The sequence below is a fragment of the Cnephaeus nilssonii genome (genome assembly GCF_951640355.1).
Source record: "Cnephaeus nilssonii genome assembly, chromosome: 7".
Taxonomy (NCBI): domain Eukaryota; kingdom Metazoa; phylum Chordata; class Mammalia; order Chiroptera; family Vespertilionidae; genus Cnephaeus; species Cnephaeus nilssonii.
In genome coordinates this window covers 37,714,145-37,740,600 of record NC_137078.1, presented here as the reverse complement: position 1 = coordinate 37,740,600, position 26,456 = coordinate 37,714,145, and the positions used below count along the sequence as shown (strand labels likewise).

The following is a 26,456-nucleotide window of genomic DNA, read 5'->3' as shown; positions in this document are numbered from 1 at the left end:
AAATTTGTGGCTAGAATGGCCTCCTCTCACTATTCTCCCTGACTCCTCTCCTTCCCAACTCTATGCCTCAACAATTCCAATATTTCAAATATTGTATTCTCTCTCACTTCCACAGATCCACAGATGATCATTCCTCTACCCAGATTGGTCTTTCTATACCAATGTTTCGTAAGGTCTTTTTCATAAGTGCCCCCTGAAGGAGACAGTTTAGGCATTTGTTCTAATCATCTCCCTTGTTCCCCCATTAAATATTGAGGACTACAATTTTGTCACACAGAGTTGAGCTTTGCATGGTCACAAAACATTGTAATAGCTAAGGTTTATTTTACCTGCCAAGCACCAATTTTCTCTTCCTTTGGGGCAACAAAATCCCTGTTGAGAATACATGTTCTATACTCAATCTAATCCCTGGTCCCCAGTACCTTGGCCCTGCACTTAGCTAACTCCTATTCCATCACCACCTTCAGTTCTCAAGTTAGACGTTATTGTCTCCAGAAAGTCTTTATGATTCCCCAAGTCAAGTTTAGACACTCCTCCTATGTGCTCCTATTAAACAGAGTACTTTCCAGCATTTACTACAAAACACTATTTTTCCCCGTTTATTCGTCTGTATCCTTCCTTAGACTGTAGGCTCTATGAGAACTGTTGCTAGTTTATTCACTGACCGTTGTCTGTATCAATCAGGTTTCTCTAGAGAAACAGGATTAATAGGATGTGCACATATATAGTGATTTATATTAAGGATTGGCTCATGCAATTTGTGGGGGTTGGCAAGTTCAAAATCTGCAGAACAACCCTGCAGGCTGGAGCCCCAAGAAAGAGTTGATGCTGCAGCTTGAGTCTGAAGGGGATCTGCAGGTAGAATTCCCTCTTCCTGGGGAGGGAGGGACCTCAGGTTTTGTCTTTTAAGGCCTTCAACTAATTGGATCAGGCTCACCCCATTATGAAAGGCAATTTGCTTTAAAGTCTACTGATTTAAATGTTAATCTCATCAGAAAAATGCCTTCACAGAGACAGCTAAACTGGTGTTTGAACAAATCTCTGGGTGCCAGGGCCTAGCTAATTTGACATAAAATTAACCGTTACAGTGCCCAACATATAGTACTATGCCTATCACATAGAAAGTTTAGAACAAATAGCTAATGAACGAATGAAAAAACCCACACACTTAGCTTAAGTTAGGTACTTATCGTGATAGTCAGCTTAAGTTAATTTATGCTTCAGTAACAAATGACCCCAAGACTGTGGTGGCTTAAAAACATAAAGCTTTCTTTTCTTTTCTTTTCTTTTCTTTTCTTTTCTTTTCTTTTCTTTTCTTTTTTCTTTTCTTTTCTTTTTTCTTTCTTTCTTTCTTTCTTTCTTTCTTTCTTTCTTTCTTTCTTTCTTTCGTTCTTTCTTTCAATTTCAGACATTTTTCATAGCAATGTTGTTTTTGTTTTGTTTTTTTAAAATATATTTTTATTGATTTCAGGAAGGGAAAGGGAAAGAGATAGAAACATTAATGATGAAAGAGAATCATTGATTGGCTGCCTCCTGCACGCCTCCTACTGGGGATTGAGCCCACAACCCAGGCATGTGCCCTTGACCAGAATAGAACCCAGGACCCTTCAGTCTGCAGGCTGATGCTCTATACACTGAGCGAAAGTGGCTAGGGCGATTTTATTTCTTTTTCATGTTACACATACACTAAAGGTCAGCTGCTGCTCTGTTCCAGGTCACTGTCACCCTGTGACATGGGCTGATGAAATAGCCTCTATCTGCCATACTGCAGTTTCACAGCAGAGGAAAAAAATTCCTTAAAGTTTCTTTTTAGACATACACACATTGCTTTTACTCACATTTTATTGGCCAAAGCGGTTTCATGACTAACCCTGACACCAACATGGCAAAAATGAATTCTGGAGGTATAATGATATCGGTGGTTGTTATGGGTTGAATTGTGTCTCTGGCAAAATTTATATGGTATTAAAGTCTTAACACCAGTACCTTAGAATATGACCTTATATGGAAATTGGCTCATTGCAGTTTTTTAAAAAAATACATTTTTATTGATTTCAGAGAGGAAGGAAGAGGGAGAGAGAGATAGAAACATCCATGATGAGAGAGAATCATTGATTGGCTGCCTCCTGCAAGCCCCCCATGGGAATCGAGCCCGCAACCCAGGCACGTGCCCTTGACCGGAATCGAACCTGGAACCTTTCTGTTCGCAGGCCAACACTCTATCCACTGAACCAAACCGGCTAGGGCCATTACAGTTGTTATAAGATGAGGTCATTAGGGTAGACTCTAATCCAGTATGACTGATGTCCTTACAAAAAGGGTAAATTTGGAGACAGACTGACATCTAGGGAGAATGCCACATGAAGATGAAGGTGAAGAGTGAAGTGATGTGTGTACAAGTCAAGGGATGCCAAAGATTGCCAGCAAACCACCCGAAGCTAGAGGAGAGGCATGGAACAGATTCTTCCTCACATTCCTCAGAAAGAACCAACGCTGCCAACACCATGATCTTGGACTTCTATCCTTAAAACAGTGAGGTAATACATTTCTGTGGTTTAAGCCACTTAGCCTGAGACTTTGCTAAGACATCCTGAGGAAACTAATACAGTGATGAAAATGCGCAAGACACCCCACAATGTCCAAAGGCATCAAAACCTAGCAATTGGTGCAAATACTCAGTCTAAGAATTACTTTCCAGAGTAAATCCAGTTTTAGGAAATTAAAATAAACCTGGAATCCTATGGCGAATTAATTATGAGTCTCTGCTGTAAAATGGCACATCTATAGAGCCTGTATAATTTATGGATTAGCTAATTCTATAAAGTGAATTCTGCTCCCAGGTAGACTAATAGCTGGTATAAATATACTGTTCTACTGTGTTATAAATATAAACTAGTGAAATAATAAGCCTTTTTCTTTTAGGCTAAAAAATGTAGTTCTATGAAATCACCACTAGATGCCACTCTTGGCAGACATGAGACAAGGTTATTGTTACTAAGTCTTGAACTGTTTACTGCAATGGTGCTGGAACAAGGAAAGTTTGGAAAAAAGAAAAAACTATTACCCATTCTTATAGGACCCGAGTACACGTAGGTTTCGATTGTATATATTTTGCCTGTAAGAGTTGATGCATTTAGGTGGGATTGAACAGGTGTACAAAGTCTTCTCAACGGATGGGTTGAAGCCTTGGAAATCAAGGCTGTTGATATCTATGAAGCGTGGGTCATGAGTCAAGTGTAAGAAAGAGAAAGAGAGCAAGTAAAAGCCAGAAACAGAAATAACACATTTAATGGTTGGTGAGCTGAAGGTAATAATCAGAAGTGAGAAACAGATGGATTCAAGTACTTCAAGGCTAGGCCAGAGCAGAAAGTGAGCATCTGCATAATGGGCACCCCTTTAATGTGGTGCCTGGCTGCTGAGGTAGCCAAATCATCTATGATCTATTAGCTCTAAGAATTAGGTGTTTATAGTTGCAATCACTTTTTAAAAATATATTTCACCTTTCTCTTAAGAGAATCATAAATGTTTTATGAATTTTCTTAGTCATAAATTTTTTACTTTGAACCGGTAGTGAATATTTCAGGTTGATCATGTATCACACTTTGCTCGTTCACTTCCCTATTGTTGGGATATTTGTTTTTCCTAGTGTTTTGCAATTGAAGGTTGTGTGAATCCACTGTGCACTTAATTATATGGTGCCTGCTCTGTTTCCTTTAGTTTTAAAGTTTGATATGGATGGTGAATGCCCTATCTATACTAATAAAAGGGTAATATGCTAATTAGACTTACCGGAAGTCATTCTGGACTTTTTTCCGTCCTTCTTGACCAAGCCGGAGCTGGAGCGAAGCCTGGGTTCTGGGTGCCTGTGGGCGGCCACAGAGGAGCTGGCCCGGGTCCCGGGTGTCTGCCAGCGGTCGGAGCAAAGCCCGGGTCCTGGGTGCCAGAGGGAAGCTGGTGCAAGAGTAGGCCTTCCTTCCCCCAGCTGCTAGCACCGGCTTCCCTCTGGCACCTGGGACCTGGGCTTCCCTTGCAGCCCTGGCTTCGTCTGGAAGGTCATCCAGAAGGAAGTCTGGTCTAATTAGCATATTACACTTTTATTATTATAAATATCCTATATAATACAAGGCTAATATACAAATTGACTAGTTGCTATGATGTTCACTGACCACTAGGGGGCAGATGCTCAATGCAGGAGCTGACCCCTGGTGGTCAATGCATTCCCATAGGGGGAGCGTCGCTCAGCCAGAAGCTGGGCTCACAACTGGTGAGCACAATGGTGGTGGCAGGAGCCTCTCCTGCCTCAGTGGCAGTTGGACATCCCTTGAGAGCTCCCAGACTGGAAGAGGGCACAGGCTGGGCTGAGGAATGCCCCACTCTGAGTTCATGAATTTCGTGCACTGGGCGTCTAATTATAACATAAGTATTAATTGGCACAAGAAAGATGACATATATGTTCAATATTATAGTCATTTAGTTCAATCTAAACTAACCAAAGACAATTACTTTTGACTTACTTTTATGGAATTTTATATTAATACTAGAGGCCTGGTGCATGAAATTCATGCACGGAGTGGGGGGTGTCCCTCAGCTCAGCCTGTACCCTCTCCAATCTGGGACCCCTCGAGAGATGTCCGACTGCCCATTTAGGCCTGATCCCGGACTGCTGGCTCCCAACTGCTTGCCTGCCTGCCTTCCTGATTGCCCCTAACTGCTTCTGCCTGCCACCCTAACCACTCCGCTGCCAGCCTGATTGATGTCTAACTGCTCCCCTGCCAGCCTGTTTGCCCCCAACTTCCCTCCTCTGCCGGCCTGGTCACCCCTAACTGCCCTCCCCTGCAGGGTTGATCGCCTCCAACTGCCCTCCCTTGCAGGACTGGTCCCTCTCAACTGCCCTCCCTTGCAGGCCGGGTGCCTCCCAACTGCCCTCCCCTGCTGGCCATCTTGTGGTGGCCATCTTGTGTCCACATGCGGGCAGCCATATTGTGTGTTGGAGTGATGGTCAATCTGCATATTACTCTTTTATTAGATAGGATAGAGGCCTGGTGCAGGGGTGGGGGCCAGCTGGTTTGCCCTGAAGGGTGTCCCGGATCAGGGTGGGGGTTCCCTTGGGGCATGGGGCAAGGGGCCTGAGCAAGGGGCCTGTGGTGGTTTGCAGGCCAGCCATGCCCCCTGGCAACCCAAGCGGAGGCCCTGGTATCTGGAATTTATTTACCTTCTACAATTGAAACTTTGTAGCCTGGAGCGGAGCCAAGCCTCCTGCTCGCTCCGTGGCCGGCAGCCATTTCTGTTGGCGTTAATTCACCTTCTATAATTGAAACTTTGTAGCCTGGAGTGGAGACCTAGGCCGGCCAGGGCAGGTGGAAAGCTTGGCTTCCTCCATTGTCGGGGGCAACCCTGGCCTGCTCTCTCCAGCTCCATGGCTGCCACCATTTCTGTTTGGATTTGTTTACTTTCTATAATTGAAACTTTGTACCTTGAGTGGAGGCTTAGGCCTGCAAGGGCAGGCGGAAAGCTTGGCTTCCTCCGTTGCCTGGGAAACCTTGCTCTCTGTGGCTGTAGCCATCTTGGTTGGGTTTATTTGCATATCTGCTCCTGATTGGCTGGTGGGCGTGGCTTGTGGGTGCAGCGGAGTTAGGGTCAATTTGCATATTACTCTTTTATTAGGTAGGATATGATGTATTATATATATACTAGTGTCCCTCAGCCTGGCCTGCACCCTCTCCAATCTGGGACCCCTCAGGGGATGTCCGACTGCCAGGGGATGTCCCTGTGGGATCAAGCCTAAACGGGCAGGCGGACATCCCTCTCACAATCTGGGACTGCTGGCTCCTAACCGCTCACCTGCCTGCCTGCCCTATTGCCCCTAACCACTCTGCATGCTGGCCTGCTTTCCCCCAACTACCCCCCCCCCCCTTGCTGGCCTGATCACCCCCAAGTGTCCTCCCCTGCCAGCCTCATGGCCCCCAAGTGCCCTCCCCTGTTGGCCTCATGGCCCCCAATAGCCCTCCCCTGCTGGCCTCATGGCCCCCAACAGCCCTCCCCTGCTGGCCTCATGGCCCCCAACAGCCCTCCCCTGCTGGCCTCATGGCCCCCAACTTCCCTCCCCAGCCAGAGGCCCTCCACGGCCGGGCGCTGAATGCTTGCCTCATTGCTGGAGCGATGACGCAAGTGTTCCGCGCCTGGCCTGGCTGGGAGGCCCTCCCTCCGCGGCTGGGTGCAGAACCCTAGTCTTGTTGCTGGGCAACAATGCAAGCATCCCCTCTCCCCACCCAGCCGCTCCGTGCCCGCTGCCCAGAGACCCTCTGCAGCTGGGGTGGAACGTTTGCCTCATCGCCGTGGCGTCAAAGCAAGCATTCTGCCAGGCCACTCATGATGCCCGCTCTCAGCAGCTGCCCCCCCCAGGACTGGAGGACTCTGGTGGGGCTGAAAGGACTGGGCGCCGCCATCTTTGTGATGGAGTGGTGGTTAATTTGCATATTACCCTTTTATTAGATAGTATATATATTAGTCATAAAATTTTCACTTTTAACTGGTAGGTAATATTTCAGGTTGATCAGGTATCATCCTATAAAATAAAAGGCTAATATGCAAATCGACCAAACTGTGGAACAACCAGTTGCTATGACACACCCTTACCACCAGGGGGCAGATGCTCAATGCAGGAGCTGCCCCCTGGTGGTCAGTGTGCTCCCACAGAGGGAGCACCGCTCAACCAGAAGCTGGGCTCACAGCTGGCAAGTGCTGCAGCAGTGATGGGAGCCTCTCCCAACTCTGCTGCAGCGCTAAGGATGTCTGACTGATGGCTTAGGGAGCAGGCCATCACCATCAGTTGGACATCCCCCAAGGGCTCCCGGCCTGGCCTGTGTGGGGCTGAGGGACCCACCCCATCCCCGAGTGCACGAATTTTGTGCACCAGGCCTCTAGTATATATATAAAGTTTGATGGTATACATATTTAAGTATATATAAAGTTTGATGGTATACACACACACACACACACACACACACACACACACACACACTCTTAAATATTCAAGACTCTTATTTAGCCAAGCACTGGAGGAATTTACAACACAAACCTTATTAAAACAAACTTTATTTACCATTCTGAAGCCCATTTCCTTTGTTTTGTCCTTTCTCTACAAATGTATTGTTCTTTGTTAAGATGCCACTAACCACCCCTTAGCGTGACTCATCACTGAGTTCTCTGTGTATGCACCCAGGCACATGTTAGTAGTAAATAATAGTAGTAAAACTGTTTTATGCTTATAACCTGACTTTTGTCAGTCTAATTTGCAGGGCCTCAGCCAGAAAACATAGCAGGGTAGAGGAAAAAACTGTATTTTCTTCCTCCTCTAAAATATCACTCAATGGCTCTAATATCTCTTAAACTAGAGCCCGGTGCAAGAAATTCATGCATGGGTAGGGGCCCTAGGCCTCGCCGGCAATCAGGGCTGATCAGGCTCCCTGCCTCCCGGCCTCCCCACCTCCTCCTTCCCTTGCTCCCTCAGCTCCCTACTGCCGCACTGGTCGCCTGCCAAGCTCTGCACCAGCCCCTGGTGGTCAGTACACATCATAGCGAGCGACTGAACTTCCAGTTGAACTCCCAAGGGGATAATTTGCATATTAGCCTTTTATTATATAGGATAGTCTGCCACAGTCCAGGAGAAAATATTTACAACATGTACATCTTAGAAAAGATTTATTCAGTGTGTGTGTGTATATATATATATATATATATATATATATATATATATATATATATATATATAACGTTTACAACTCTTATACATCCCATGTTAAGAATGTAAAATGGCATAACCACTGACCAGCATCTCTCCCTCTCCTGCTTCCCTGTGGCCCCACCCTGCTAAGATCAGGCTCCAGAACAGGCAGTTATGGGCTCTAGGATGGGGGAAATTTTTCCTCGCATGCCTGAGTGGTACAGAACCCTCCCTTCACATGGCCAAATCTTGGTCTGTTTGGGCCTGAAAAACTCTGCTGACTCCCTGATGACACCCTGATGACTCCCAGAGATCCCACCCCACCACAAAGGTGTGTGAGCACCCAGTGGGTGGCAGTTAGACTTGATATACCCTAGGATAGTTGCTGAGTGGTATCATACAAAGCACTGGCACCAAGTTTGAACCTGTACAGATCTGGTGAACACCACTCTCCCCTACCTGGTGACTCACAGAGAACCTACTTCATGCAACTAGAGTACCACCAGAGGATTTTTCAGTGACTGAGTCTAACCGGCAGCTGGCAAACAGAGGTGGATCTTGGGTTCCTTGGGACTTTTGCTGACCTTCCCCTGGGCTCAGCGCTGGTAAAAGCCAGCCTTGGTGTGCAGCTTAGTCCTTCCCATACACACCCAGGCCAAGCAGAGACAGCCACACGTTGGATTGTTTTGTAGCTCCAAATAGGTTGCCCTGGGCCAGTCATAGGTAGTCTCTAGCATTGACCTACAGCAGAGTCCCTCCCAAAATGCCCCAGAACTAACACACCCAGTGGATAGCTTCAGACAACATCAGAGCAGGATCCAATTAGCTTCACAAGTGGCATATCCAAAGGGAGATGTTGGCAGGTGCCAGGCCCTGCTGAGGCAAATTCCCCTTAGTGTGATCAGCACCTGCACAGCAGCTCATACACAGTGATTGGGGCTGATCCTCACAGTCAGCCAGCCTGAGGGTTGACCCCATGCACTAAGGGGCCAACAGCAATCAAGTCTCATTTTTTAATATATCCTCTATAATAAAGAGCTAATATGCAAATGGTTGTCACACTCTCATGCTGTCACGCAGTAACGGCTCAGACACCAACACTGGGGAGAGAGGAATGGGGACCAGCCAGGCACAAATGAGCTCGCGGGAGAGGAATGGGGATCAGCCAGGCTGTGGCCTGGGAGAGGAACAAGCTGCACACCCGTGGTGCCGAGAGCCAGTGGCCGAGCCTGTGGCCCAGCCCGGGAGAGGGACAAGCCACGTGCCCTGCGGTCCCAGGCACCAGCGGCTGGGGCTGTGGCCCAGAAGAGGGACAAGCCACATGCCCTGCGGTCCGGGGCACCAGCGGCTGTGGCCCAGGCAAAGCCGCCTGCCCATGGTCCTCTGTGGCTGCGGCTGGCCCGTGCAAAGCCGGCCCAGGTCCTGGGTGCCTGTGACTGGCCGGAGGAGGGAATCCTGGGTCCCGGGTGTTGGGCGAGGCAGAGGTGGTTAGGGGTGATCAGACCAGCAGGGGAGCAGTTAGGGGTGATCAGGACAGTAGGGGAGCAGTTAGGGGCGATCAGGCAGGCAGGCAAGCGGTTAGGAGCCAGTGGTCCAGGATTGTGAGAGGCAGTCAGACATCCCATGAAGGGTCCTGGATTGTAGAGGGTGCAGGCAGGGCTGAGGTACTTCCTCGTGCACGAATTTCATGCACTGGGCCTCTAGTATATATATTGATTGATTTCAGAGAGAAAGGGAGAGGGACAGAGAGATAAAAACATCAATGAGGAGAGAGAGGGTCATGCCCTCCGCATGCCCCACACTGGGGATCAAGCCAGCAACCCAGGCATATGCCCTAACCTCCTGGTTCATAGGTCGATGCTCAACCACTGAGCAACACCGGCCGGGCAAGACTCATTTTTAACAGGAGGGCCCACACAACACACACTAGAAACATTCCTGGAGCACCCAGCACAGATGATCAAGAAGACTGTGCCATTGGGTCCCATAGGACAACTACTACATAAGGTCACCCTACGAAGACTGGGAGTCATAGCAGATCTAATACATAGAAATAAACTCAAAGAGGCAGTCAAAATGGGGAGATAAAAAAAAATGTGCCCCAGATGAAAGTCCAGCATAAATCTCCAGAAAAAGAGCTATATGAAATGAAGGTAAGTAATTTACCAGTTATAAAGTTGAAAAGAATGGTTAAAAGGACACTCAAGGATCCTACTGAGAACTACAGTACCATGAAAAAAGACATAGAAACCATAAAAAAGAACCAGTCAGAAATGAAGAATATAATATCTGAAATGAAGACTACACTAGAAGGAATACATAGTAGGTTGAATGAAGCAGAGATTGAATCAGTGATTTGGAAGACAATGTAGCAGACAACACCCAATCAGAGCATCAAAAAGAAAAATGAATTTTTAAAAAATGAGGACGTTATTAAGGGACCTTTGAGACAATATGAAGCATACCAACATACCCATCATAGGGGTACCAGAAAAAGAAGAGAGTGTGCAAAGGACTGAGAACATATTTGAAGAAATAATGACTGAAAGTTTCCCTAATCTGGTGAAGAAAAATGAAATACAAGTGCAGAAAGTGCAGAGAGTCCCAAACAAGATCAACCCAAAGAGGTCCACACCAAGACACATCATAATTAAAGTGGCATAGGTAAAGACAAGAAGACTAAAAGAAGCAAGAGAAAAGCAGTTAGTTACCTAGAAAGGAGCGCCTGTAAGACTGTCAGCTAATTTCTCAATAGAAACATTTCATGCCAGAAGGGATTGGTATGAAATATTCGAAGTGATCAAAAACAAGGATCTACAACTAAGACTACTCTATCCAGCAAGGCTATCATTTAAATTGAAGATGAAATAAAGAGCTTCTCAGACAAGCAAAAGCTAAAGGAGTTCGTTACCACCAAATCAATATTATAAAAAATGTTAAAGGTTCTTCTTTAAGAAGGAGAAACAGCTAAAAGAATAAAATGGCAATAAATACATTTCTGTCAATAATAAATTTAAATGTAAATGGCTTAAATATTCTACATGGGGTAGCTGAATGGATAAGAAAAAGAACCCCATACAAATGCTGTCTATGAGACACTCAGAATGAAAGAAACATACCAACTAAATGAGAAGAGATGAAAAAAGATATTTCATGCAAATGGAAATGAAAAAAAGCAATACATTGATATGAAAAACTAGACTTTAAAACAAAGGCTATAGTAAGAGCAAGAAAGAACACTAATTAATGTTAAAGGGATCAATCCAACAAGAGGGTATAACCCTTGCAAATATTTATGCACCCAACATAGGGGCACCTAAATATATAAAGCAAATATTGATGGACATAAAGGGGGAGACTGACAGTAATAAAGTCATAGTAGGGGGTTTTAACACCCCATTGGCATTAATGGATAGATTTTCCAGAAAGAAAATCAATAAGGAAACAACAGCCTTAAATGATACACTAGACAAGATGGAATTAATTGATATCTTCAGAGCATTTCACCCTAAAGAAGCAGAATGTACATTTTTTTTCAAGTGCACATAGAACATTTTCAAAGATAGACCACATGTTGGGACACAAAATAAGTCTCAATATATTTAAGAAGATTGAAATAATATCCAGCATCTTCTCTGACCATTATGATATGAAACTAGAAATCAATCACAAGAAAAAAAACTACAAAACACACAAACACATGGAGGCTAAATAACGTTACTAAACAATAAATGGGTTAACAATGATATCAAGAAAGAAATCAAAAGATATCCTGAAACAAATGAAAATGAGAACACGACCCAAATCTATGGGACACAGTGAAAGTAGTCCTAAGAGAAAAACTCATAGCATTACAGGCCTACCTCAAGAAGCAAGCAAAATCTGAAATAAATAATTTAACTTTACATGTAAGGGAACTATAAACAGAACAACAAACAAAGCTCAAAGTGAGAGAAGAAAGGTAATAATAAAGATCACAGCAGAAATAAATAAAATGAAGTAAAAAAACCAACAATACAAAAGATCAATGAAACCAAGACTGATTCTTTGAAAAGATAAACAAGACTGACAAACCTTTAACCAGACTCATAAAGAGAAAATAAGAGAGGACCCAAACAAATAAAATTAGAAATGAAAGAGGAGAAATAACAACTGACACTACAAAAATACAAATGATTGTAAGAAAACACTATAAACAACTATATGCCAACAAACTGGAAACCTGGGTGAAATGGATAAATTCCTAGAAACATACAATCTTGAAAAACTAAATCAGAAAGAGTCAGAATCTGAATAGACTGATTATAACTAACAAAATTGATGCTGAAAAAAAAAAAAAACCTCCTAACAAACAAAAGTCCTGGACCAAATGCTTCACAGGAGATTTTTACCAAACTTTCAGAGGAGAACTAGTATCTATTCTTCTCAAACTATTCCAAAAAATTCAAGAGGAGGTAAGACTCCCAATCTCATTTTATGAGGCCAGCATTATCCTAATTCCAAAACCAGATAAAGATACAAGGAAATACAATTATAGGCCAACATTCCTGATGAACATAGATGCTAAAATTCTCAACAAAATATTAGCAAACCAGATCCAGCAATATATTGAAAAGATCATACACCATGATATAGTGGTATTTATTTCTGGGATGCAAGGTTGGTACACTATCCATAAATCAAAAAATGTCATATACTACATAAATAAAATGAATGATAAAAATCACATGATTATATCTATCAATCAATGCTAAGAAAGCATTTGCACCCATCCTATCTAATAAAGAGGGAATATGCTAATTGACCCTCACACCATCAAAAAGATGGTGGTGCCCACAGCCAATAAGGAGGGAATATGCGAATTGACTGCCCTGCCCCCAAAGATGGCAGCACCCACAGCCAATAAGGAGGGAATATGCTAATTTATTGCCATGCCCTCAAAGATGGCAGTGCCCACAGCCAATAAGGAGGGAACATGCTAATTGACTGCCACGCCCTCAAAGATGGCGGTGCCCACAGCCACAAGATGGTGGCACCCAGTCCCCTCAGCCCCGCTGGGGCTGCAGGCACGTGGCAAGGCCAGGTCCGCCTGCCTCCAGAGTCCCCCAGTCCCCTCAGCTCCTCAGCCACCAGGGCCAGCCCAAGGCGCAGGCAAGCCTCCGATGGTGGCTGCCCAGCCGCCCAGGGCCATCCGAGGCTCAGGTAACCCGGACCAGCCAAAGCTTGCGCTACTGGCAGTGGCAGCAGCAGAGGTGTGATGGGGCGTTGCCTTCCCTTGATCTCCAGGTCGCCTCCTGCCCCTGAGGGCTCCCAGACTGTGAAAGGGGGCAAGCTGGGCTGAGGGACCCCACCTCCAGTGCATAAATTTTCATGCACTGGGCCTCTAGTTTATGATAAAAACTCTCAGCAAAGTGGGAATGGAGGGATCATGTCTCATCATAATAAAGGCCATATATGACAAACCCACAGCCAACATCATATTAAATTAACAAAAATTAAAAGCATTTCCCTTAAGATTGGGAATACGAAAGGGATGTCTACTTTTACCACTCTTATACAACACTAGAGGCTTGATGCATGAAATTCATGCATAGGTGTGATCCCTAGGCCTGGTCGGCAATCAAAGTGTGAGCGTCTGGCATGAAGGGCAGGTCCCAGCTGACCTGGGCAGCCCCTCAGCCCCTGGGCCCCCTGCCCCCACTCTGCCTGAGTCAAGGCGCCCGAGTCCCCACGCAGAGATGCGGTGAGCACAGCTGATGCCACGGGCCGGGGCACAGCGTGGGCCTCTGGGCTGCCCAACAGTGCTGCATGGAAGCCAGGTGGGAGCGTGCTCTCTCCTGGCCAGCCTTGCAGACCGGCTCCTGCGCGAACCCACAGGGAGCCCAACTGGCTCCTGTGGAGCCGGTGGCTGCAGCCCAGCTCACCTGGAAGAGGCTGTGTGGGTATGGGGTGGGCTCACCTGAGCGCAGGGGCTTCCCCAGCACACGAGCCCTGGCATCCCAAGGGCGGGTAGCAGGGAGAGTGAGAGTGAGCTCAGTGGACACCCTGCATTCTCACCACACCTCTGTCCCCATCACCCCCGCACCTAGGTAACCAGCGAGAGGTCGAAGTATGTCACCGATGCCCGCCATGTTCCGCGCCGCCCCCTGGTTGTCAGCGCATATCATAGCAAGCGGTCGAACTCCCGGTCACAGGGACAATTTGCATATTAGGCTTTTATTATATAGAACAGTACAGGAATTCCTTTCCACAGTAATCAGAGAGAGAGAGAGAGAAAAATATCAATGAGAGAGAGAAACATCAATCAGTTGCCTCCTGCACACCACCTACTGAGGATGAAGCCTGCAACCTGGGTATGTGCCCAGACCAGGAACCAAACTGGCAACCTCTTGGTGGACGGGACTAAGCTCAACTAACTGAGCCACACTGGCTAGGGCCAGTTGCATTTCTATACACCAATAAAGAACTACCAGGAAGGAAAACAGAAAAAAAATTCCATTTACAATTGCACCAATCTGTATATATATAAAAGCCTAAGTGACCAAACAACTGAATGGCAGGACAACTGATCACTATGATGTGCAATGACTGCCAGGGGGCAGACACTCAATGCAGGAGCTGCCCCCTGATGGTCAGTGCGCTCCCACAGCCAACCTCCCACAGGCCCTCTCCCTAGCTGGCCGGCCCCGATGGCCCCGATGAGGCTGGCCGGCCAACCGCCCACAGCTCTGATTGGCCCCGATCGCTGGCCATGCCGAGGGACCCCACCCATGCATGAATTTGTGCACTAGGCCTCTAGTAAAAATATAAAATACTTCCCTGGCCAGTGTGCTAAGTGGCTAGAGCATCAGCCCATACACTGAAGGGTCTTGGGTTCAATTTCTTATCCAGGGCATGTACCTCAGTTGCAGGTTCATTCCCTGGCCCCGGTTAGGGTGTGTGTGGGAGGCAACCAATCAATGTTTCTCTCTCTCCTCTCCCCCACTTCCACACTCTCTAAAAATCAATGGAAAATATATCCTGGGGTGAGGATTAACAACAACAAAAAAAACACAAAAAATACATAGGAATAAATTTAACCAAGGATGTAAAAAATCCTGTACTCGGAAAATTATAAGACAATGAAGAAAGAAATTGAAACAGATACAAATAAGTGGAAGCAATTATAAAACAATGAAGAAAGAAATTGAAACAGATACAAATACTGTGTTCATGCATTGGAAGAAATAACATCATAAGACTCGAAACTATAAAAATACTAGAAGCAAATAGAAGCCATAAAATCTATTGCTTCAGACATTTCTTGTAGCAATATTTTTTCTGATATATCTTCTCAGGCAAGAGAAACAAAAGAAAAAATAAACAAATGGAACTACATCACACTAAAAAGATTTTGCACAGGAAAGGAAACCATCAACAAAATGAAAAGACAACCCCACTGAATGGGAGGACATATTTGTCAATGATACATTTAATAAATGATTAATATCCAAAATTTATAAAGAACTTATCACCTTATACCTGTCAGAATGGCTATCATCAATAAATCAACAAACAACAAGTATTGGCGAAGATGTGGAGATACGAGAACCCCGTGCACTGTTGGTGGAAATGCAGATTGGTGCAGCCAGTATGGAAAGCAGTATGAAGTTACCTGAAAAAATTAAAAATGGAATTGCCTTATGACCCAGCGATTCCACTTCTGGAAATATATCTGAAGAAACCCAAAATACTAATTTGAAGAAATGTATATATCCGCTCCTATGTTCATTGCTACTTTACCATATTCACAACAGCCAAAATATGGAAGCAGCCCAAGTACCCATCAGTAGATGAGTGAATAAAAAAAGCTGTGGTACATTTACAAAATGAAATACTCCTAGGTCGCAAAAAAAGAAATCTTGCCCTTTGTGACAACATGGATGGACCTGGAGAGTATTGTGCTAAGTCAAATAAGCAAGTTAGAGTTGGACAAATTCCATATGATTTCACTTATACATGAAACCTGAAGAACAAAAACTAACAAACAGACTCATAGATACAGAGAACAGATTGACTGCTAGCACAGGGGTGGTGGTTGGAGGGCTGGGTAAAAAAGGTAAAGGCATTAAGCAAAAAAACCCAAAAATTCTGTAGAAAACAGTATTACTAGGGGGAGTGGGGTGGGGAGGGAGGTAGGAGAAGGTAAAGGGGGGATAAATGATGATGGAAGGAGACTTGACTTGGGGTGGTGAACACACAATATAATATACAGATAATGTATTATAGAATTATATACCTGAAACCCATATAATTTTATTAACTAGTGTCACCCCAATAAATTCAATAAAATCCTGTCTAATAAAAGAGTAATATGCAAATTGACTGTCACTCCAAGGCACAAGATGGCCACCCCCATGTGGTCAAAGATGGCTGCCCCCATGTGGACACAAGATGGCTGCCATAAGATGGTCTGCAGGGGAGGGCAGTTGTGGGCAGTTAGGGGTGACCAGGCCAGCAGAGGAGGGCAGTTGGAGGTGAACAGGCCAGCAGAGGAGGGCAGTTGGGGGAGACCAGGCCAGCAAGGGAGGGCAGTTGGGGGGGACCCAGGCCTGCAGGGGAGGGCATTTGGGGGGGACCAAGCCTGCAGGGGAGGGAAGTTGGGGGGACCAGGCCAGCAGGGGAGGGCAGTTGTGGGTGATCAGGCAAGCAGGGAGGGCAGTTGTGGGTGACCAGGCTGGTAGAAGAGGGCAGTCAGGGGAGACCAGGTCAGCAGGGGAGGGCAGTTTGGGGGGACCCAGGCCTGCAGGGGAGGGCAGTTGGGGGAGACCAGGCCTGCAGGGTAGGGCAATTGGGGGGAACCAGGCCTGCAGGGGAGGGAGTTGTGGGCGATCAGGCCAACAGGGAGGGAAGTTAGGGGTGACCAGGCCGGCAAGGGAGGGCAGTTAGGGGCAATCGGGCTGGTCGGGGAGCAGTTAGGTGTCGACCAGGCTGGCAGGGGAGTGGTTAGGGGGTGATCAGGCTGGCAGGCAGAAGCGGTTAGGGGCAATCAGGCAGAGGCAGGCAAGCAGTTGGGAGCCAGCAGTCCTGGATTGTGAGAGGGATCCCAAATTTGAGAGGGTGCAGGCTGGGCTGAGGGATACCCCCCCCCCCGTGCATGAATTTCGTGCACCGGGCCTCTAGTCTTATATAATAAAAGCCTAATATGTTAAGTGTCTGGTTGTCCATTCAACCAATCAAAACATAATATGCTAATGATATGCTAAGGCTGCTCAACCACTTGTATGATGTGCACTGACCTCCAAGGGGTAGACAGTCAACCAGTCTCTATGATGTGCACTGACCACTAGGGTGCAGATGCTCCAACCAGGTTAGCTTGCTGCTGGGGTCTGGCCAATCGTGACTGAGTGAGACAGGCCGGACATGCCCTGGAGCCCTCCCGCAGTCCCTCCCTGGCTGGCCAACCTCCCATGTCCTTCTCCGGCCCCGATCGTGCACCAGTGGGGTCCCTTGACCTGGCCTGTGCCCTCTCGCAATCCGAGACCCCTTGGGTGATGTCGGAAAGCTGGTTTCAGCCCGATGCCGCAGGCCAGGACGAGGGACCCCACTGGTGCACAAATTCATGCACCGGGCCTCTAGCAATAAAATAAAAAGCTACCAGGATAGTGGATTCATGTCATTGTACATTTGTCAAAACCCTTAGAATGTTCTATACCAAAAGTGAAAACTATGGACATAGGGTGACAATAATATGTCAATGTCGGTTCATTGATATGTACCACTGTGGTGGCAGATATTGAGAATGGGGGAGGCTATATATATCAGGATTCAGGGACATATACCAGCACTCTATAGTGTTTGTTCAATTTTGCTCTGAACCTATAATGCTCTAAAAATAGTCTAGTAAAAGTTAAAAAATTTAGCCCTAACCGGTTTGGCTCAGTGGCTAGAGCGTCGGCCTGTGGATTCAAGGGTCCCAGGTTCGATTCCGGTCAAGGGCATGTACCTTGGTTGCGGGCACATCCCTAGTGGGGGTGTGCTGGAGGCAGCTGATTGATGTTTCCCTCTCATCAATGTTTCTGACTCTCTCCCTCTCCCTTCCTCTCTGTAAAAAATCAATAAAATATATTTTTAAAAAAGTTAAAAAATTTAAAAAGAGTGGCCAGGGTTTTCTGAAATCATGTCTTCTTTCTCCTTTTGGACAAAATGCTCCTCAAGCCAGCAGACTAATCGACTTATCTCAGATTTTGGATGTTTTCCAAAGTAGGACTACTCATTAAAAAACAGACAATTGCATTCTTCTGCCACTAGATGGCATAGGAAAATAACAGAATGTTTGTGTAATGGTGGAAGAACTGAAAACTCTGACGTGGAAATGCAAAGTAGGGCAGTACACTTCAGACAAGCAAGGGGAAAATCCAATTATAATGAACTCAAAGGCACACACATTTAACTGGGACATTTAAGCAACGCATACTTAATTGCTTTATTTTACAATTACTTGTGCTTGATGTTATAGCTCTTCGATATCTGTTGACTAAACAAATGAGTGAAAGAGGAATTTGGATCCCCTCTAAGACATAATATGTTGTAGAAAAAAATTGTACTTTAATGGAAAACTATGCAGTGGATGTAGTACAGCCTGACAGATCTAGTGGACAAGAATTGGACTTTGAGATATTTTGCACCTTTGCAAACTGAGAGTAATTGGTAGGCATGCAAATCAGGTTCAAGAGTTTTGACTGACTTCCCTCCAACCTGTGGAAAACCGGTTTTGCCTTCATTTGCAATTCAATTTCTTTATTACATAAAAATTTTTGCTTTTGACTTGCCCTTGGAACTGATTATAACTTCTGCTTTGTTCTCTTGTATTTCATATATAAAATAATATTTAATACATGCTTATTTTTATATTTGTATGAGTCATGATTTTGCCTTTTTCTGAAAATCACCATCATCAGAAACTACAGAAACAAGCTGATTGAGAACAAGGTTTCCCTTAAACCTGCCAGCTGATAGAGTAGGTGAATACACAGTTCGAATACTAGGAAACTGAGTTGAGAGGAGGCAGAGTTAGCCACCCCCAAATATGCCTTTGGGATATTGATTCAGGTTCTTTTTAAGAAAAGGAAGACTTAGGAAAAACCTTTGACTTCCCCCCAAACTGCCTAAAAGAATTTAGACAGAGGACCTGCTCCAGGAAGGGAAATATCATAAATAACTATAGTTTAATATACAGTAAGTGTGGTAGATGGGGAGGAACCTAGCAGGCTTTGATTAAAGTCCTGTCTGTATCCCACTGTTAAAAACAACCCAGCAAATATTTATTTACCAAACATTTGCTTTTCCATCTCCATGTGACAGAGTCAGGTTAAACCAATCAGGGCAATTCGTGGAAATCTGGACTTGAGACAGAGAGACAGGTAATTTCTACTGGGCACTTATACCCAGAAGAGACGTAAAGCTAGATGTGGAGGAAGCCTATGCAGAGCCCCACACAGCCCAGCCGAGCTCTAAATCTTAAATAAAGACTGGTCTAATACAGGGTGATTAGGTCCTAGGAATTGGTGCTCTATGAGACCTCTCAAGAACAAATACTTCCTCCTTCCTTCTTTCTTCCCTCCCATCCATCCATCCATCCATCCACTCATCCATCCACCCACTCATCCATCCACCCACTCATCCATCTCTCTTTCATCTGTAGTTAGTTCTTTGGCTTTCTGGCACCAGAGGATAATATAAATGTGATCTCCCAAACGGGGCAGATAGTGATTTTCATCCTGGGCTCATCTTGGTTCTTTTCTTACTATACAGCAGTAATTTTTTCCCTTAACACCTAAAGTATTATTTATTTAAAATTGGTGTATGTGGTGTGTGTGTGTGTGTGTGTGTGTGTGTGTGTGTGTGTGTGTGTGAGAGAGAGAGAGAGAGAGAGAGAGAGAGAGAGAGAGATCAATTTGTTGTTGCCTTTATTTATGCATTCATTGATTGATTCTTCTATGTGCCCTGACCAGATATCAACCCACAACCATGGTGCATGTGGATGAGGTTCTAATCAACTAAGCTTGAGCTACCCGGCCAGGGCTATAGTAAGTTTTCAAGGATATTAATGGTGTGGATGAGGAGAATTTTCTAGTAAAAACAGATTTAAAGTAAGTAAGTAGTCAGGCTGGTTCTGGTAAGTTGTTCTTGACTTAAACTTATCACTACTACTCTATAACACTAATCAGTCTGCTTTTTCATTTGCCTAATAGCAGGAAGAACACTGTGATTATTTTTTAAAAATTGACTTTAGAGAGAGAGGAAATGGGGGAAAGAGGGGGAGACGAGAGAGAGAGAGAGAGAGAGAGAGAGAGAGAGAGAGAGAGAGAGAGAGAGATGACATCGTTCTGCCTCCTGTTAGCACCCTGACAGGTGATCGAAACCAAAACCTGGGTATGTGTCCTGATCCATAATTGAACCTGAAAGACTTTGGTGCATGGGACTACGCTCCAACCAACTGAGCTACACAGGCCAGGGCTATCTGTGTGACTATTTTAACTGCAAAGGCGTGATGAAATGTAGAGACCTTTCTGATGTTATTGTTAAAGATGGAAAGGGCTGAATTCTACCCCAGATAATCTACAAATATGAATAAAACATTGTCATTGGTTGTGGCCTGGGATGTACATTTGAATCACCTGGAAAAATTTTTCAAAATACACTCCAGACTTATAGAGTGAGATTCGCTCAGGATGGGTCCTGGGTATGCCAGTTCTAATTGAGCTCTGCAGATAACTGCACACCCAGCCTTAATTTAATACCTGCCTTAATCTGATCACCCTGAGGAATGGTACCACTTCCTTAACTTCAACCTCTGCATGGAGGGCTTGAACTAAGTAGCCAGGGTGGTAACAAAGATGAGAGATAGAACCCAAGACAAGCATAGTATTTACACATAAAGAGAAAAGTTGATGATGGTTTTAATGAAATTTCAATCTTACACAAAAGTTGGGATTGTTATTAGCTTGAACAATATGGAACTGCCGATTATTTACTCATTTTTGACCTACAAAAGGACACTTTTATATGATTCAACATAATTTAAAACACACATGTACATGTTACCCAGAATAATTATCAAGATTTTGTCTAATTGGCTTCATCTTTTCCCTTTTTAATTTTTATTGCTGAGTGATTTTAAAGCAAATCCTAGACCTTAATTCATTTCACCCATCTATACTTGGCATGTATCTCTAAAAAATATCGACAGTTTCTTATATAACTTCAATGTCATTATCACACCCAATTAACAATAATTCCTATGTATCATCTAATACCCAATACATACTCGTATTTCTCCGATTATCTTTAAAAATATCTTTTTACATTTTGATTGAATGAATCGAGTCCCTAAACAAGGTCAACACATTGTTTTGGTGGTTGTGGTTCTTAAGCCTCTTTTCATCTCACTGCAGTCATTCCAAAACACCTCTTTTTCTCATGCCACTGACTTGTTGAAGAAACGGGCTCAGTTATCTACCCTCGGTTATGATAGTCATGGTAGTAACAAAAAGATCTGTTTGCTTTTCCATGATGTCATATAACCCGGTCCTCAATCTGCCATACTTCCTGTAATCTTGAAGACACAAGGCCTGTACTTATAGTCACTATAACATCCTTTCTTGAGTATACGGAGCCCCCCTTTAGAGTTCGAGAGCTGGACAAGGGTGAGTATGGTATCTTGGTTATGACACTTACAAGCTATGTGACCTACTAAACCTCTCTAAACCTCCACTTTTTCATTTGTAAGATAGGAATGTAACATTCATAACGTGAAGAGTTCTGTAAAGATAAAATGAGATCATGAATCCACAAGGCCCAATACTATGCCTGATACATAGACAGGCAAGAAGTAGCTCAGCGAATGTCAGTTTCCAAAAAAAAACACAAAAAAACTTGAAAAGTTGTACTTTTTTGACATCATGGAATATGTACAATAATTTATCTGTAAGCAATACCTACAGCAGAAGTGGAGAGTCTGGAGATTTTTGAAGAGTAAATCGTCTTCAGGAATTTAGCTCTACTGCCAAGGGAGCAGAGTCTCCTCTGAGCCAAAAACATGCTATAGGATGAAAGAAAAAGTTTTAAAGGGAGTGAATATATGATACTTACATTGGTATCAGATAGTTATAGCTAGCTGATAGACTGTAGCTCATATCAAATATATATATATAAATGTTATGATAGTTTTTTCTTCTCTATGATAAATCTCTTATCACTACAATCATTTCTAATAAAACCCTCTTTTATAAATTTATGCATGTTATTTTAATCTAGACATCTGTAAGGATATTGTGAATTAAAAAAATAAGGCTCTAACTTAGTGAAGAGCATTAAGTAAAAGTTCCATTACTAGTAGTTAAAATACAGAATTTCTCAGTCTAAAAACTATTCAGAATTGTCTAGATAACTAGCGAAAGCACAATCTGTAACAGTACAGTTTTTAAAAACTTTAGAAAGTTGCTTGAAAAGAATTAATCAGTTCCTGGTAAATATAAATATATGAATGAATCTTAGGTTATTTTCTCAGATGGTACTTCCCTCAACAATTCTATAACTAGCAAGTCATTTCAATAGGTTCCAGTTACATAACTGGCATGCATTCTGAGTTACTTCTCTACCTGTAAGGAAATCATTATCCATCATGGGTAGGGAGATCAAAGCAAGATGAAGTTCTGTTGTTATACTGCCACACTCAGGCAAACAGACACTTCTCATGAGATTTTTGCCCTGCGAATTTTGTATTAGGGGATGGCATTTCCTCTATCTCTGATCTAACTTTTAAAAAGAGATGGATTCTAAGAACTCAAAGGGTCCACTGAAGCTAGCTATGAATCTCTTTGTTACCAAATGTTAAGGTTATAGAAAGCTTTCTATATAAAAAATGATATATCACTGGATGTTTCTTAAAAAGTGAAATATAAAATCCTGAGCATGTGATTAAAATCTCAGCTTAAATGACAGCCTCTTAGCCACTCTATAGCACATCAGCCTATTTTAATTCTCAGCAAAGCACTTTGTTTGTTTGTTTGTTTGTGTGGCTGGCCACTCACTCACTTATTCATAAATTTAAAACATAAACTCCATGAGCAGGTATATTTAATTCGACACTGTATTCTCTGGCATTTGATAAATAAAAGTATTAAATGACTGAATGAATACATAAATCACATAAAAAATTAATGATTTAAGTGGATTACTTATAAGTCTGTTATAAAATATTGATTCCTTTCATAAAGCAACAAATTATTCCTTATGTTTTATGTCTTTCAAGTTCAAGGCCAGGTTTTCTTAAAACATGCCTATTCTTGTGTCACTAATTGTTCGGTTCAGGAGTAAAACATTAACTGAGTTAGGCAGTAGGGATAGTTTTAAGGAAAATTACCAAATAATAGTAACTATATTGAGCAGTCTTCATTCATTATCATGGAGTTATTTGATTTAGAACATTTTTTTTTCAGCAAGTAAACATCTATTTAAATTCAGCCTAATTTCTTTGGTGTTAAGCAAAATGCTTTCTTGCAAATAGACAAATGAAAGAAACCTCTTCTACCTTCTTGAGATAAAATGGGGAAAAACAGGACTAGGAATCGGGATACCTGGATTCTAATCCTTACTCTTGACATTTTTATAAAAAAAGCTTTCTATCTTCAGACAAGTCTCTGACTCTTGTTGAGCCTTGTTATTTCAAAACAGATTAATAAATGAATCCTGGGTTTGAAGATAATCTCACAAGGCACTGAAGTCACTGGCTGGCCATGCATGAGCTTAGACTGTATCTCTTAGGAGACTTCACCCCAGGTTGGGTGAGGCATGCCCTCTGGTCACCAGGCCTCAGTACCTATTCTAAGGGAGTTGACACTAAATCCACCCGTTTCATCTGGAAATCCCAAGACCTAAATCCCACTCCTTCTCCTCGGTCTGTCTTTGACAGCACATTACCTCCACAATGAAATGTACTACCCTGGCAAATGACCCAGCTCTTCATTTCTCTTCCACTTGCCAAACCTTCCACTGTATCTCCTGGAATAGCTGCATCATAATAATTCAATTCCATTATATCTTCGTGTTCTCGGAGTGTTCCCTGCACCTCCTTGCTTTAACTCAAATCTTGTTTTCCCCAAAGGTACCACTTCTATATTCCTCAGTGTTGGCTTTTGTTCTTACATGCTCCACCTACCTCTTTCTTTCGGCCCATTTTATCACTGCTAGACAGTTACTCCCCTCATGTGCCCTACTGATGTTATCTCCTGACTTACTGTTAACTCCCAGTCATTCATTAAGGTTTTTGTCACTGAGCATACAGTTTTCTTCTCAACTCTAAGACCTGAGATCACCCAGGTAATTTCAATGTCTTCAAAGATGACCCATCCAACAACTGATATTCCCATGGTCATTGCTCTTCTCCTTCATTCCACCTTAGTCAGTCTCTCCTACAGTCATACCCTGCACTTTGCCATTACCTCAACCAGGTCTAATCTATAATAATAGAAGCGTAATATGCTAAGTAGACCGCCGTCCTCCCGGATGACCTTCTGGACAAAGCCGGGGCTGTGAGGGAAGCCCTGGTCTCAGGTGCCAGCAGCGAGGAAAGGAAGGCCTACTACCCTTGCACGAATGTCATGCATCGGGCCTCCAGTCCCAAAATAATTGAAGAATTCTGCTCTTTGACTATAAACCACCTGTCCTGTTAATTTTCTTAATTATCCCAACTATTCCTCTTCTTCAATATTATCAAGATCTCTAGGAGGCTGCCTTTCCTTTGCCCAATCAGCCCTTGCCTTCCTTTCCCCCCCAATTTAGATGCCAGTTCCACCATTTCAGTGACGTTCTTGAAATGTCCTACCCGCTGCCTGTACAATACTAGCTCTGGATGAACTCAACTGCACTGTCTGTTTCTCCTATGGCCCATGAAGCTGTGCACTGCTGGAAAGTCACACAGGAGAGGATTGGTTTCATCGCAGGCTCATGATTATTAATCTCAAATTGAACCTGAACTTTCTCCAGCATTTCTACTATATTTTATAGATGAAGAATGGCAGAATATGCCAGCCCAAAATATACCACTAAGCATAATGATTATTTGGAGCTAAAGGCAAATGAAAAACAGCAGAGGCAAGAAGGGTGATCTCAAAAGCAAAACTTAAAAAAAGATATGTTATCAGCCGTCCCCTTTCCTCAATCTATACTCCTCAGTCGGAGGATAGGTGTGCCTTTTGTACCCTTTACACCATAGAGACAGCTCTTGCTCAGGTCAATTGTGAAACCCAGTGGACATTCTGTGAGTCTCACTTTCCTTGAGCTCTCTGTAGCTTTAGATACTGCTGACCAAGCCGGGTCTCCTCCCGGAAACACCATGTTCCCTTAGCTTTTGATATATGACAACCCCTCATTTTCCTCCTACTCTCCCTCACCTGTCCTTAAAGGACAGAATTCCTCAATATTCAGACCTGGGCTCTCTTTCCTTCCACTAGGTTATCTCATTGTGGAAGGAATTGTGAGGGCAATGGGCAAGAGATGAAAAAATGCTTCCAGAGAAACGTAAGCAGACGGACAGGTACTGATTCAGAACCTCTACAGCTATTTTTTTCCTGCATTTTAAATAAACACATTTTAAGCAGCACTTCTCTAAGGTAATTAACATTCCAAATGTATATTCAGCAATAAGGTAAACAAACAAATAAAACTGGATATCATTGAAAAGTGAGAGAAAAATAAAAAAACCATATGGCTTTTAATTCTAAACAATATTTTCACTCTGTTTTTCCAGTTTCTCCTTTAGAACAATGTTCTGTGGAGAAAACAACAACAACAACAAAACAAAACAGGGAATTGTGAATCGGGGTGATGTAGGAAACCTGATTATGGCATATTCATATGCATGACCAATAGAAAATTAAACTATTATCACTGGAGTAGATTGCTTACAATGAGGATACAGAGAGTACGCATGGCAGGTTTGAGGGTGACCTGAAGCTGAGAAGGCTGGTGAATTGTTGGGGGTACAATCCAGAGCTAAAATGTAAGCAAGGTAGTCAAAATGAATTGTGAAGACTGCAGCTCTGAACTTAGATCCAAATGATCACTTCCAACCACTCTATATATGGCGGGGGGGGGGGGGGGGGGGGGGGCGGGGGGAGAGCTAGGAAGAGATTTAGTTCATTTGACAAACTCCAGAACATTCAGGTTAATTGAAAGCTCAAGGAAGGTTTAATGTGAGAGACTGCAAAAAAGGGCTAGTGCTACTAGTAAGAGTCTGACCAAAGGAAAGATCATCTGCACTCCATGCTCTACCTGTCAGTCCACGTCCAGAATGTTTATAAGGCGCAGTGCCACAGCAGAGGGCAGCTAGGAGGTGCACGAGGTACTGACTGGTTTAGTACAGTGGGAACAACAAGCCTCAAAGTCATGGCATTGGAGCATGAGTGGAAAAAAATTAGCTATATTTAGGTGGCACAATACTTAAGGAGATGTGACCGTGAAATTGCTGAAAAGCTGTTCTGTGAAAATGGGGTTCATGTCATTATACATTTCTCCAGGGGGAAAAAGTATAGCTGACTCGTGTGAAGTAGCAGGAATTAAGTTTTAGCACAAGGTGGGATAAAACTTTCTAGTGACTGACCTGCACCAGTGGTGCCTGGCGTGGACCTGAGCAAGCAGCCCCAATTCTTGCCTGGGGAGAGCCCAGGTGTCGGGGGGCGTGGAGCAATGA

The 26,456-nt window shown here is 43.8% G+C and overlaps 1 protein-coding gene across 4 annotated transcripts in view; it reads right to left on the bottom strand.

Annotated features, from left to right (window-relative positions):
• The window catches only part of KYAT3 (kynurenine aminotransferase 3), a 65,372-nt gene that overhangs the window by 38,032 nt on the left and 884 nt on the right, over window positions 1-26,456 (bottom strand). For 2 of the 4 annotated variants that reach the window (XM_079777104.1, XM_079777105.1), the window contains exon 2: window positions 21,707-21,806. The exons of 1 other annotated variant lie outside the window; for it this stretch is intronic. In XM_079777104.1, the coding sequence (XP_079633230.1) occupies window positions 21,707-21,805 (99 nt within the window). In that variant the 5' untranslated portion in view covers window position 21,806. Of the gene's footprint in view, window positions 1-15,244; window positions 15,817-21,706; window positions 21,807-26,456 lie in introns of those variants that run through there. One more of the 4 variants, XM_079777107.1, reaches the window with a different exon arrangement.